This window comes from Etheostoma spectabile, chromosome 9 (assembly GCF_008692095.1).
Source record: "Etheostoma spectabile isolate EspeVRDwgs_2016 chromosome 9, UIUC_Espe_1.0, whole genome shotgun sequence".
Classification (NCBI taxonomy): domain Eukaryota; kingdom Metazoa; phylum Chordata; class Actinopteri; order Perciformes; family Percidae; genus Etheostoma; species Etheostoma spectabile.
The window spans coordinates 21,849,996-21,864,522 of NC_045741.1; the positions used below are offsets into that span (position 1 = coordinate 21,849,996).

The 14,527-nt window shown below is 40.2% G+C and overlaps 1 protein-coding gene across 1 annotated transcript in view; it reads left to right on the forward strand.

The window, feature by feature from the left end:
- Positions 1 to 14,527, forward strand: part of acbd6 (acyl-CoA binding domain containing 6) — a 31,720-nt gene that overhangs the window by 6,402 nt on the left and 10,791 nt on the right. The window contains exons 5-6 of the mRNA XM_032526227.1: positions 2,008 to 2,113; positions 4,783 to 4,872. Coding sequence (XP_032382118.1) covers positions 2,008 to 2,113; positions 4,783 to 4,872 — 196 coding nt within the window. The remainder of the gene's footprint in view (positions 1 to 2,007; positions 2,114 to 4,782; positions 4,873 to 14,527) is intronic.

The following is a 14,527-nucleotide window of genomic DNA, read 5'->3' on the forward strand; positions in this document are numbered from 1 at the left end:
CCGGCAGAGATAAAGCAAGTAGATGAAAATCTGAAGAAAAGGAAGTGCAGAGGTTCATTAAAGAACAAACAGCAGACAAAACTTTGTTTGTGTATTCTTACAGTAAACAATAAATGTGTTGATTATGAGTCAGAATGGTTCCCGTTCCCGAGGGGTAGTTTAAAGTTGTAGTCGATCCAGCTGAGTCTAAAGAGAGAGTTGAAATGTGAAGGCCAGTGGGTCGCAGTAGGACGGAGGAACTATGCCACTGCCAGGATTCTCAGATGCAATTGTTCTTTGTATCAAACACACAGCCTGTCTAGCACTTAATATAATTAATATAGACGTCACCACCTTTTCTTCAAGCTCAAAGAAGTCAGGATAAAGGCTTTTGGAAATCCTCAGAAAATCATTTGATTGGTTGTGAGTTTGAAAACAGCCATAGTCCAACAGTGCCTCTGGTTGGTTTTTGAGTACAAACAAGGATTTCCCCAAAGGAAATTGTTTAGGAAAGGTGGTAAGGAGCCACGAAAGGGCTGCATCTTAATTCTTCTCATTTTAATAATGAGGGAATGTGTCCGTTTTTTTCTCAATTCATTGAATAATCGTTTGGTTAATAAAATGTAAAGAAATGATGAAAAATGCCCATCAGAATTTTCCAAAACCCCAAAAGATGTCTTCAGATGTTTTTACTTTTGATTAATTTAGTTAGTTAGTGACGACCCACACAAATACTTAAATCATTAAATTAATGCCATCACAATGTTGTTTAAAACAGCCCTTCTGCTTTTTTCCCCTGAAGGCTTGTTTTTGTGAGTGGAGGTGGTCTTCATTTCAGGCTAAACATTGTGGAAAATGTTGAAGTTTTTCACCTTTTTCAATATGACTTTTGTGCTTTAATTTTCATAGGCAGAATTTATATCTTCATGCTAACAGAGGACCGGCAGTGTACGATAGCTGAACCCCTAACTTTGAATGTTAAGGACACATACACAACACAAAGCTAAACAACATCCTCGTCTTAATTGAGCAACAGCCTACGGTGTCTCCTGTGTGCTGTGTGGGATTTGTAAGTCAACAGTGCGGCAGAGCAAGATGGCATCAGAGACAGGAACTGGGGGATTGGCCTTGGGGATGACTGACTTACTGCGTGGGAGTGGTAAAGCGGCCGGTATGCAGGGTTTCTGTCAGACAATAGAGCACTAAATTCAATTAATCTGAATGGCCGGCATTGGGAAGGCGTAAAGCTCTAAATGAGATTTCGCCCCTTCTCTCCCCTTCACCCACCAGCCCACCACCACTGCACCGTCTCCCCCAGCACTCACTCCTGTCCCCAATGCCAGGAGGTGATTAGAGATACAGAGATATAATCAGTGGTGTGTGTGTGTGTGTGTGTGTGTGTGTGTGTGTGTGTGTGTGTGTGTGTGTGTGTTGTGTGTGTGTGTGTGTTGTGTGTGTGTGTGTGTGTGTGGTGTGTGTGTGTGTGTGTGTGTGTGTGTGTGTGTGGGGTGGTGTGTTGTGTGTGTTGTGTGTGTGTGTGTGTGTGTGTGTGGGTGTGTGTGGGGTGAACTGTGTTCGCTGCCAGTGTTCCCAAGGGATGTGGCACGTGTGGCTGCTACTTGTGTGTGAGACAGAGAGAGTAGTTTTGTGTTCACGCCTGTGTGTTTGATGACTAAATGATCTTGTAGCATGGTGTTTGCTTTCCTTGGTGTGCACACACTTTACACATAAAACACTTGGATTGACACACAAGGCAGTTAAAGGGTCTCTTAACCCAGATTACCGATAACATATTTTCTCTGTGTCCCTGTTACTCTGGATCATGGACTACACATACTGTCACTATGTTTCTCTGGGTCCAATTCTTAGGTAGAAAGTAGTTTCATGGAGAACGGTTCAAAGTGAGGTCCTAATATCTCAGACATACTGTAAATCTGGGCAAGTAAAACCAAAGAAAGTGAAGTTGAAAGTTGTTAAAAAGTAAAGGTGACAGAATTTTCTTTCTCTCTTTCTGTTTCTCACTCTCAGGGAAGAGGATAAGAACATTTTTGACTACTGCAGAGAAAATAACATCGACCACATCAGCAAGGCCATAATCTCGCAGAAAGTGGATGTCAATACTAAAGATGAAGAGGTAACTACACAACGCAGAAATATATTAAATGAAACTTTACTGATGGTATGTGCTACTGTACATAAATGTATGACCATGACAACACTGTAATGTCATAGTTGGTATGTGGCAACAGGGGGGGCAGAGAAATTATCCAGAGGATCAATGTTCAAACCCCATGTCAGGAGAGATTCCCCTTGCTGAAGTGTCCTTTAGCAAGGAACTGAGTCTGTACCAGCCACAGGGTTATTGTTATGTGCTCTGACCCCTTGTGCAGGAGGGCAGATGATGATCAGTGGAGAATGATGGATAATACAGGTCACCGGGGGATGGTTCAAGCAGCTCTTTTTTGCAATTGTTACATAAGGGTTTTAATTATCTGAAGCCACAAACACATGGGAACCATTCCTCAGACGGAGATGAGTAAATTGTGTGAACCGCTGTTACCATTGCCAGGTGTTTTTTGGATTGACCCTGAAATCCATTCCTCTGTCCCCGATTCATTATCAGCCAAATGGCTCGCTCTCTGCCTCGCCATTATCACAGCCTTTCTCCAGATAAGCAGCCAGTCTGCTGGTGAGTTTTCAACTCAGAGGCCAGATGGTTTAGGGACCTCGGCAGTGAAAGCTTTGTCTGTCCACTGCCATTGTTGCCATTTGCACTCCTGCAGCGCAGCTTGCTCAACAGCAGAGGGCAATGGTGAAGTTTCACATCAGCAAGAAGCCTGATCTGCTCCTGCAGCTCAGAGAGAGAGAGAGAGAGAGAGAGAGATAGAGACTCTGTCCCAGTACTCACTCTTTGGGTGTGTGGCCAAATCTCCACATGTATTTGTGTATTTCTACTAGCTTCCAACAAAGCCAAATATACGTTTAGATTGCAAGTGTGTGGAAGCTTTAAATAAGAACACAGTAGGACATGCTTGGTTAATGAACGCATTCTGCTCATCATTGCGCTCGGTTCCTTAGCCTCAGATGCTTTTTAGATAATTAACAGCCATCCAGCATCACAGTATTATTCAAATAACAATAAAACTAAAATGGAAAAATCCAGGGAACGATAGGAGAAATCCAATTGTTTCATTCCATGGAGCTTTTTAGTTATATTGTTGATTGAGTCACAAAAAAATAACACAAATCAGGAAATAACCTTTTGTATGATAAAACATTTGGTAAAGGCATGTATTGCAACGTAACTCATATACATTCTAATACTAAGGTGATTAAAAAAGGATACAGTTTTTAAAGTCACAATCCCCTTTGGGGTGTTATTTTGGGTCTCTGGTGCTTCCACACGCATACAAACTTGGGAAAAACAGCTTTTTACCGCCATCGTAGCAGGCTACCGCTAGCATACTAGCTTGTTCTCAATGGCAAAACACTGCTACAACACACACTAGTTCACTATAATCTACAAAAGAACTTTTTCCATATCCTTGTTCTGCAGGTATTCCGCAAGTGCGCCCTCATTTAGAAGAAGTCTCCCAGCCAATCCTGCCTGGTACTGACCAAAGTTAGAGAAAGAGTTATCTAGCTGATGTGATCTTACCTAGGTACTGCACATGTGCGACTCCCAACAAAGATAGTATAGAAGTGTTCTTTAAATCATTGTTACTGTTCCAAATGCTTGTATTTTATATCAATTTCTATCTACTTCTGATTGCATTTTTTATACGAATATGTTTTTTTTTTTAAATCAGGAACAATTACTCAGACGGAGATGAGTAAATTGTGTGAACCGCTGTTACCATTGCAAGGTGTTTTCTGGATTGACCCTGAAATCCATTCATCTGTCCCCGATTCATTATCAGCCAAATGGCTCGCTCTCTGCCTTGCAGAGTATTTGAGTATTTGACTTTAGCATGCCTAATAAAGTGTATGGTATGAAAGATTTAGATACATTTGAATGTGTATGTATGCTCCCATTGTGATTTTGGCATTTTGCAAATGTGCATCACACTTAAGGGGGAGATGGTGGGATGAGACACAAACATTGCATAGCATTTTAATACTAACTTAAACATGCCAAACCAGAAGTGGGAATTGGGGTAGAGCCAAAAAGAGACGATAGAGAGAAGAATAGTGTGTGTGTGTGTGTGTGTGTGTGTGTGTGTGTGTGTGTGTGTGTGTGTGTGTGTGTGTGTGTGTGTGTGTGTGTGTGTGTGTGTGTGTGTGTGTGTGTGTGTGTGTGTGTGTGTGTGTGTGTGTGTGATAGAGTAGGGGTTGCTGATCAGGGGGGCTGCTCTAGTCTAGCACAGTGTCAAGCTTTACAGACTGTGTGCAGGTTACTACAAATTGTCTGTGAACCCTCTTTGGTCTGTGCTTGAACCACCTTATTGCTCTTTGCACACACATCCACCGACACACACACACACACACACATTTCGTCACTCTGTCTGCAGATCATTATGGAACTGAGGCCCAGAGGCTTTGAGTTTCTGAATTGTCGTGCATAATGTATTTTGTCTGAAAGCGAAGAAACAGGTTGAAGTGAAAGTTAACTTTGAGGAGGAGGAGGAGGTAGAGGAGGATGCCTTGTGTGTTTTAGGTGTAATTCATGACTGTCTGAAATGACAGAGCTAATTTAAACACGCAAGTGGTGATGAATAAATATAATTTAAAGCTTTGTACATTAAAAGTACGCCGGATTCTGCAGTAGTAATGATCTGATGTGCACTTGCATGCGTGTTGCAGGGCCGGGCTCTCCTGCACTGGTCCTGTGACAGAGGACACAAGGAGCTGGTTTCTGTATTACTGCAGCACAAAGCAGACATCAACAGCCAGGTGAGCTCTTTTTCTGTCTCTCCTTCTGTGATAATTAATCGGTAAATGAATGACTGGTAGCCAAACGAGACCCTCTTATTTAAATTGTATGGCGACTTCTTGTACAGTATTCACCTGGTCTTTCTCATTTGAATTTATCGGCATTAGAGGCTGTTTTAAAGTCTAATTTTTCAATTTCCATTTCTTAAAGACCTAACAACATTTGTTTTGTTATCATTCAACGGCTACAGCTCCCTTGAGTTTTGACCTGTGTTATATAGACTGCAAACACCAGTATTGTGTCTCATATTTTCAAAAAGATCAATGAAAGACACCCTCTATGGGAAAATGCATTGTGGAAGAGCGACTTGCCCAGAAATGGAGTGTGACTTCAGATCTCGATTACGTTATTAGATTCCACCTCTATAATTGCATAAATTACTGAACTTGAGAGCTGGAGTCAGGGACAGTTTTTTTTCAGTGGCAGAAGAACATAGACATTCATGCACTGTAAAGTTTTTTTAATAACACTTATTTACTCAATACAAAGGATTTGCATTGCCAGAGAACTTTAATGTGTTTGTTTGATCTCTTGAAGTTAACAAAGACGTGTTGCAACATTTTCTAGTCTAGTGGCTGTAATTTGTTCTAGAAGTCAGTTCAGAATATGGAGATGTGTGCTAGAGTGTACATAGATGGATTTAGGGTGGGGATGAGAGGAAAGTCACAGGAGCTTTCTCATTCCTTGTAACTCTGCACACATGTACATTACATGCAAACCCAGGGAAAATAGTGACATCTCCAGCAACCACATTGCCCTTCTCTTTTTTTTTCTCCATCCTCTCCAGAAGGTCACCTTTAATTCACTTTGTGCCACAGACAAATCCCCCAGGGCTTTAGCAGACAGAGTTAGCTGGTAGCTAGCCTAGTGTTTAGCCTCCCTGAGGTTTAGCAGCATCCAGGAGGCTTTAGCTTTTGCAGTAAGCTGGCTCAGCTGCACATCGGAGAAATTACTCCTCTTCCCTGCCCAGCGGCACGACACAGTGCAGTTCACCGGGCTGAACACTGAGGCTTTAACTGTAAGGCCAAATCAATTGGAAGTAATCAGACAAATTGTTTTACGTTGCACAACCAACATAATCAGGACATTTCACAAATGACTTTCTCTTTTGTGGTCATGCATGGCCCCTTTTGTTTTGAATGTTTGCATGGAGGGGGTGGATTTGTAGAGAATGGTTCATAAAAGACTTAACAGTAGGATAACTACGAAAACACTTCACTAATGATTTAGAGCCATATGAAGATAATGTCAGCCAAGCGAGATTGATGTATAGATGGAGGCTTTTGTCCTTTTGTAAGATGTAGCAGCGTATTTACAGTCATGTATCTATCAATAAAATATAAATTGATATTTCAATGTGCCAAGATATTTCAGCAGCCAAAGTAGGAAACATAAATCTTTGGCCATGTAGTGATAATGGGTGGCTGAATTTCAGTAGACTTTTAATTTAATGTCACTCACACACGTCTGATTTGACTGCTGTTCGTATCAAAACACATAGAGGGAAATATTACAGTGTTCCTTTTTTGATCCAGAGTCATTTTGATATAGCAAGCAAATGAGGATGATGGCAATTTAGAGTTCTAAGGTGTGTTTTAATTATTTAAAGTCCTGTGTACGCGAAGACAGGAAAAACCAAAAAATAATGTTTCAGACGGGTGCATCAGGAGCCAATCAGAGCAAAGACATATCCTGAAGTAATGCATTCAGGACCTTTTCACCTGCCTGTCTCTCAGGTGTTAGAGGAAGCTGTCCGTGGAGAAGCCTTGATATTAAAGACACTGGACCTCTGAAGCAGAGTTACTGGTAGCAGATTTATGAGTTGGCGAAGAGGTGGCTGAGAGAAAAATATAGTCAGCTAAATCATACCACTCTGTCGCAATGCCAAATTATCTCAGTATGTAAAGCTTACAGAACAATATGCTTCTCATTAGAACTTGCTTAAACATCCTTTTGTTTTGTTTTTCTTGAGGTTAAGTCGTTAAGGAAAATTAAGGAAGAGAATAAGGAAAGGAAGGTTTGTTATATTAGAGAAAGATAAAAACTTGATTGAGCAGCTTTATGCTTCTGTCTCTTTTGCCCAACACCCCTGTAATATGAAACAAAGAGTATAGGAGGTCGTGAGAGGAATAGAGGAATGTTTGAGTTGTTTGCAGGCTATTAGAGCGAACCAGTAATCTCTCTTGACCTCTACCAACTGCCGAGCAACCAGTAAATAAAGATCAAACATGATTTATGCTTAATTTGTTGATTAAAAAGGGGAGGGGGACTGGCAGAGTTAAAACAAAAAGTATTATTATTTGCTTGGCAGAGGGGGAAAATCGTTCAGAATTAATCAACTGATTGTTTTAGTGAATTGTTCCCAAACCCTGGTAACCTGCATTAAATGCTTGTTTGATAGTTAATCCTGGATCAAGGCGAGGAGGGACTACAATAGGTAGCTGTGTGTGTGTGTGTGTGTGTGTGTGTGTGTGTGTGTGTGTGTGTGTGTGTGTGTGTGTGTGTGTGTGTGTGTGTGTGGTGTGTTGTGTGTGTGTGTGTGTGTGTGTGTGTGTGTGTGTGTGTGTGCCGTGCGCTACAAAGATCAACAGCTCTGCCAACTGCCAATAGTAGATTAGGCGCTGGGGTTGGTACCCCCATCCTCACCGTATCAGCGCTCCCTCAGCTAGTACACCCAGAGAAAGTAGGGCAAAAACTGTGAGAAAGATGACAGTAAAACCTCACTTAATGTAATAATGGAAATTAAGGCTTAAACACTGTACTTGTATTCTCTGTGCCAGAATATATTTAAGAGTATTAATGAGGTATTAGATTAAGTTTAGTGCATTCCATCATATCACGACAGCAGTGAAAACAGATCCCACAGTACAGATTCTTCCCTAATTAGGGTTTAGTTTTGTTCAACTAGAAGAAGTATAATTGTTTTAAGACATTACAAATAGGGTGAGATATCAGACTTCAATATTGTACAGGTAATCACCAACATATGTCTCTCTGTGTGAGTACAGAAAGCTGGCATTGAATGATTAGTCATATTCTTAGTTTGGATGTAGTTTGCCCAGCTGTCTTGAAATTGTAGATCTTAAAATATTTTAATAAATTTGAATCTAATTAACTAGACTATGTTTTATTAAACAATGTTTTTCTGCAGCTGCTTTGTGTAAATATAGAATTAAATACAGATGCTTTCAAAATGTTTTGCATATTTTGTTAAATAGATATTTTAGATTTACAATTTGTGGAAGACGTTTTTAAATTTTGGGTGGGTTTCAAAACAGTTTTGTTTTGATTTTAGTAGGTTACTTGTAATTAGTGCTGGGTATCGACATTTTTATAAACGGTTCTAATACAGCTAGTTCTATAACCAAACTAACTGAATGTTGATACCCAGCACTGATTACAAGTCACTGACATGACTCAGTTGACATGTTTCACAGCAAGTTTCTGTAATAAATAATTCTAAATAATTAATAATACAGAATAAGCATGATAAACATTACAGCATCATTAACAATACAAAAACAATGGAAAGCAAACAAAGAAAAAGCAAAAGAATATATGTATAAGGTGTATCAGAGTTGTTATTCTATCTTCTGTTAATTATGCTATAAAGGCAGTAAAAACAATAATGTCTGTATTTCCCCAAAAATAAAGGAAGAAAGGCTTAATGGTTAAAGGTTTAATCAATGAAAATGAGGACTCATTTAAAATTGGGTTAACTAAGAGTTGAGAATTATGTCCTTTCATGGTCTAGATGCCCTGTGTTTGTGTGTGTCCACTCTCCCTGTGGTCATTCTCTGTCTAGTCGTTGTAATCCCACAACCACAGGTGGAAATCCCACCTGAACCCTCCTCTGACCCTCACTACAAGCTGTAGGGTTGCCATGTAAATAAATGCATTCATAGACAGGACATGCCCTTTCATGGGAATGGGAGTTGGAAAGGCAGGGCTCTGGTGCGGAGGTGCTGCAGACCTCCAACAAAGGTCAAGAATGGTCCGGAGTAGATTTATATAATGTCTGAACTGCAGTGATTACCCAGATGGTAAGGGGCCAAGGCAGGATTAGGCTGACAAAGAGGAAGGACAGGTGAGATTCAGGTAATCACAACACAAACACAAGGCCAGGAAGGTAACATTGTTAAGGTTTAAAGTAGGTGATTGAAGGAAAAAGCAGTGCAGGTTTTAAGCACATGGCTGTCTCTCACACCCTTTTACTCGACTCATGCCTGTTTTGTTTTTTACATTTCCGTCTGTCTCCTTCTTTCCCCTCTCCTCATCACTCTCCCTTCCCCCCAACACTCCCGTCCCCTTCACTCCATCCCTCCCACGCCTCTGCCTCTACTTTGTATTAAAACAACATGATCCATGAGGCGGGGAGGGCGACTCGCAGCACCGCTAATTCTAATTAATCCAGTGTGGTAGCACGACTACGGCAGGCCCCAAGCGCTCCCAGTCTATCAGATAGAAATTCATAACTTAATTGAGGTCAGAGCCTCGAGCCGGCAGAACAAAAGTCTCCAGCCAAGACCAGCTAGATCAATAGTAATAAATATCTGACTGGGCGGCCTACAATTGGTGGGAAAAGATAACACAACAAGTCTCGTACACATAGTTTGGATGTCGAACCTTCAGCGATATCTGTGTGTGTGGCTGTTGTGAGGATTTGAGCTTTCCCTGACTGGCAGACTGGCATATCTTAAGTTTCCCTGTACTTACATTACTTTATTGTAGAGTTTTATTATTTTAGTTAGATTGTAGAAAAGTATTCTTTACTGGTAACAATAGTTTGTGTTTGTATACTTTTGTGTAAAGTTGTGCAATGGAGCTCTAAATATGTGTGTATGGCTGATTTGTAATGGCAAAGTCTCTCTTAAGATATGGATTCATTGATTTGATATTGATGTGAGTGGTGTGGGTGGACTCAGGCTGTTTATATAATGGAGTAAAACAGTGAATTCTTGACTGTGGGAGTTCTCAGTTTAACTGATAAATGCAGTCAGATGTCAGGGAAGAACTTGGGAAATCTTTTTAATATAAAAGGATGTTTCCTTTGATTTCATGTTAAAAGTCAAATTTTCACACTAGTTGCTTACCATCTGTGGTTACCTTTTAAAGCTGGACCAATAAATCAACCCAACTAATATGTCCTCTGATATGAGGTCCTTGCAGATGTCAGTATTGATGTAAATGTTGACCTACATGTCGATTGATAAGTAACAAGACATTGCAGTACAGAGTGCCAAAGATACAGTATGTGTACGATCATTCAGGAAGTTTCTTTAACACATCTTTCTGTTTAGCAGAAAGCTCTGACATTTTTAAGTGTAAACATCCCAGACAGCACAGATTATTTAATACTCATTTATTTATTTAGTTATTTAGTTGGTTACTGTATTTCAAATATTTCCCTGTATACATCGATACAGACAGATACCAATGCGCGGTAACATTGCGTGGGAGACACACGCAGATTGCTCAATTTAAAGTTATAATTGTTGATTTATAACAGTGCAGATGTACTGCATGTTAAATTAATAGAAACAATATTAAACCTTAGACTGCTATATAAATATGGGCTGCTGCAGTTAACAAATAGCACAAGGCTTCTTATTGTGAAGTGTTTCTGACTGTTTCTTAAATAAGGTATTCTTCATCTGTGCTAAATCCCCAGCTCAAAAATTTTCCATTTTAATCAATCTCAACAAATCTTAAGCATTAGCATCTGTTCAATGGTTTCAGTTCAGTTTCATGAAAAAGCATATCAGCCTGTATCAAAATGATGACATTTCATATTGAAGTTCCAGCAGTCAGCAAAAAATTAAAAATTGTAACCTTTATGATATTATGCTGCTTTATTTGATTTTGTTTGCTACAACAGGATTACTATTGTAGCAAACAAAGAACACTGAACCAGCTCATCTGTGTCCTCTACTGTGGTGTCAACTTCTTGTGTGATCAAAACACACACACACACAAACACCATGGTGGTTGATTGAAATTCTATGGTGGAGGCATTATTACACGTTTGTAGCCCTCCCCTTTCCCAGCACTGCCTCCTATAACTAATGGCTCAGTCAGGCCAGTCATAACAAATATCCAGCAAGATTCGTCATAATTGTGTGTGTGCACATGTGTGTTTGTGTGTGTACCAGTGTTTGTAATTGTGCAACTTCTCCCCCAGAATATATAGGGTCTTTAAGAAAGAGAAGGCAGCAAGGTGGGAAAGTAAGAAAACGGAATATATCAAGGAAACAAAGGATAAAAAAGGGGGAGAATAAAATAGAATGGAGGGAGAAATAGAGCAGGTAAAGAAAGATGTGAGATAGTATGTGTCCCTTTCACCTCTCTGGGAGCATTAGGATGTTATTAACTATCTTAAAAATCAATCAGCATGACGGCTTTATGGCAGTATTATATACGATTTGAATGTGATTTGAAAAAAACAACATTATCAGGTATTTTAAATACTGAATAAGGCAAAACTAGACATTCATATCTGGTTACTTCCTCCACAGTTTCTCAACTTTTTCCATAAATTACATCATGCTATATATTGATACCACAATTTAAAATTTACATATACTGTGATAAAGATTTTTATCCATATTGCCCAACCGTAGAGACAAGCAGAGAAGAAGCAAGAGAATAATATGTACATGCATGTTCCTTTGCATGTGTCCACAGCTTACACCGTGTAAATGGTTCCTATTTAGCTAAGCGTTGATGCAAGCAGGATGTCAAGGCTACAGTGTGCACCTTCACACACTCACATGTCTCTGCAACAGATTAATAGTCGACATTGAGACACTCCCACAGCTTAGTGCACACATTAATGCAGATATTTAAGAAAGCCATTCCTTGCTTCCTATTTATAATAGGCCCAAGTGTAATTGATTGCTCTTGCATTTCCAAATGTGTTTGCGTCTGCCTGCCTACAGTACGTATGCACATGTTGAAGTAGAGGAATTGGAACAAACCTTGGTAACGTATAACACACACACATAAACGGCACCGTAGCCCCAACACACACCACTTGACATTTTACACGCCACACTTTAAGCTGCTCTCATAGGATTCATGTTTAGTACTTGCTGCACATTAGCTTGACTCAGTGAAATGAAAGCTGTTGCCGCGCTGTGTTAAAAGGGCCTATCAGACCTAGATACAGTTATGAATCTATAATATGAGCACTCAGAAAAGAGCCAGCTACTTGACAGTAATATTGCGGCCTAAAGAGCCATTCCAGCAGGTAACAGTCCTCTTTGCTATCATCAGCTGTTGTTTCTTTCTTATTGGCCACTCACTGGGCCTTGCCTACACTCAACTATTTGATTTCCATCGTTCTTAACCGTCCACATAAATTATCAGGAGCATTAAAGCTGTCCTCGACCGCTTCAGACACAAGGGGGGAGCGTGAGGGAGTGAGAGAGTGAGAGCTGGATACAGACAGCGAGGGGAGGGGACCGGGGTGAGGAGAGAGAATAAACAAAGTAAGTGTTTTGCCTTCCATCAGTCTCCCGCAGTACTCAGCTTTATGAGTCCCTCATTTCAAATGCCTCAGCCGCAGCCCCCGCTGCTTGGCCATTGATTTTCATATTACACTCTTTTATGCATTTATTTATTTCATATATTTCTTTTTAAACATCATCGATGAGCCGCTGGAGGACAGACGGGGCCTCTGGCGATGTTAATTCTTAGTCCCAACCTCATCCTCCTCTCTGATGGCTTTAATGGAGGCTAAGGTGTCCCATGGGAACAAGAAAGCTCCCTGACATGGCGAGGAGAGGGAAACGTGTGTGTGTGAAAGTGTGTGTGTGTGTGTGTGTGTGTGTGTGTGTGTGTGTATGTGTGTGTGTGGGGGGGGGATTTAGACAACAGCAATGGTGAATGTAGATTTAGAGAAAAAGAGAGGCTTCTTTTGTCTGGTTTGACAGAAACATGAAACATGCAAGAAAACCAGGCTATTGTGGGTAAAGGTACAGTATGTACAAGCTTTTAAAGGAGCTTTTACACTCAGATCGAGCTTCAGACACTTTTATTACTTTAGTGTATATTGTATTTTTCAAATAGTTTTTAAAGTTAGCAATTTAAAATGTACTTGAATACGTTATGAGTGAATTATTGTATTTCACTACATTACAAATCCACTCTGTTACTGAGTATAAAAAAAAAAACTTTGACTAACGAAAACCAAAAGGAAGAAAAAATAATTGAGCCCGAAACCACTACAGTGACAAATCAGCATCTAGGCCGCCTAGCAGGCGCCAAGACTTTCTGTAGGAGATTTCAGTAGAAACAGAACCAACATTGTATGGCACTTTCACTTTCAACTGATTGTTTGAAAACCTTTTATGGGATGGTCTGAACTAAAAGTGCACATTATACCTTTCTAAGGGTCTTAAGTGTCATGTGTGACGTGTTATGTTGTTATTACATGTGTACACATTTTAGATGTTTATACATTTTTCTTATTAAAAACTAAATAGTTTTGGATTCATGGCCCCTTGTCATATTTTTACTACATGGGAGAGCCCCCCGCCCTGTTTTACAGTTTTTTATGTAACTAAGTAACTTTTATTTCAAGTACATTTTAAATGAACTACTTATTACTTTTAGTAATTTTACAGATAGGTAATTTTACTTGTACTTGAGTATTATTTCATCAAAGTATTGGCACTTTTACTTGAGTACAATATTTTAGTACTTTTTCTCACACTTTTGGGCTTCCTGACAACTCTGACACGATAAATATCTATAATCCCTGGCAACCTCCGGGACCCCTGTCAGCTCTGGACCTGTGAATCATTCAGGATACCCCCCCAAACTGTGATGCCACTGATTGCAGCTATGGATGTAATAGGGAAGTGGGGGGGGGTCACCCGGGCACCTGAAGGACACTCCCAGGAGGTGTGAAGGACAGGGAGTTTGGCGTCAGGCTAATCGACCATTGGTGGCAGTGCTCACACGCTGAGTGGCAAGGTTACCTCTCCATGCTCAGAGAGGAGACCCAGATTCAATTAGGGCTGGCCCCGGTCAACAGATCCTTTTAACACGGGGCCTTCCCAACACGCACGCACGCACATCTGGCAGTTAACACACACAGCAAACATAGGGCAAGCTCATGTGCATGCACAGGCCTTTACATACAATAAATATGCTTGAATGCTAATTTCTTACCTCATCTCGGGAAATGTAATGATGATTCTGCATAATTACTAATCATGTTTAGTTTACATTACCAGCAACTATTTTCCAAAGCATACCAAAACATGTTTTTAGCTTGATCTCCTACCTTCAGGACTGCTGCTGGTTTCTTGAGATGGATCTATCCCAACAGACTTTTTTTCTACTTTTGCTTTTGTCAAATCAGTGTCATATAATGCAGGTTTAAGGAGATTTTAGAGTTAGCTGCTGGGCAATAGGAAAAACAAGAGTTACAATAACATGAAAAATATTGTGTGAATTTGATGGTTTGGCTTCTGTTATATAGCAGACTTTAAAATTTCAGATGTTTCCTTAAAGGCAGGGTTGGTAACTGTTTCCAATATTCACTCTTACATATGTGGTTTGAAATGCATGCTTGCTCCGCTGCATGTATACTCTACCCCCCCCCCC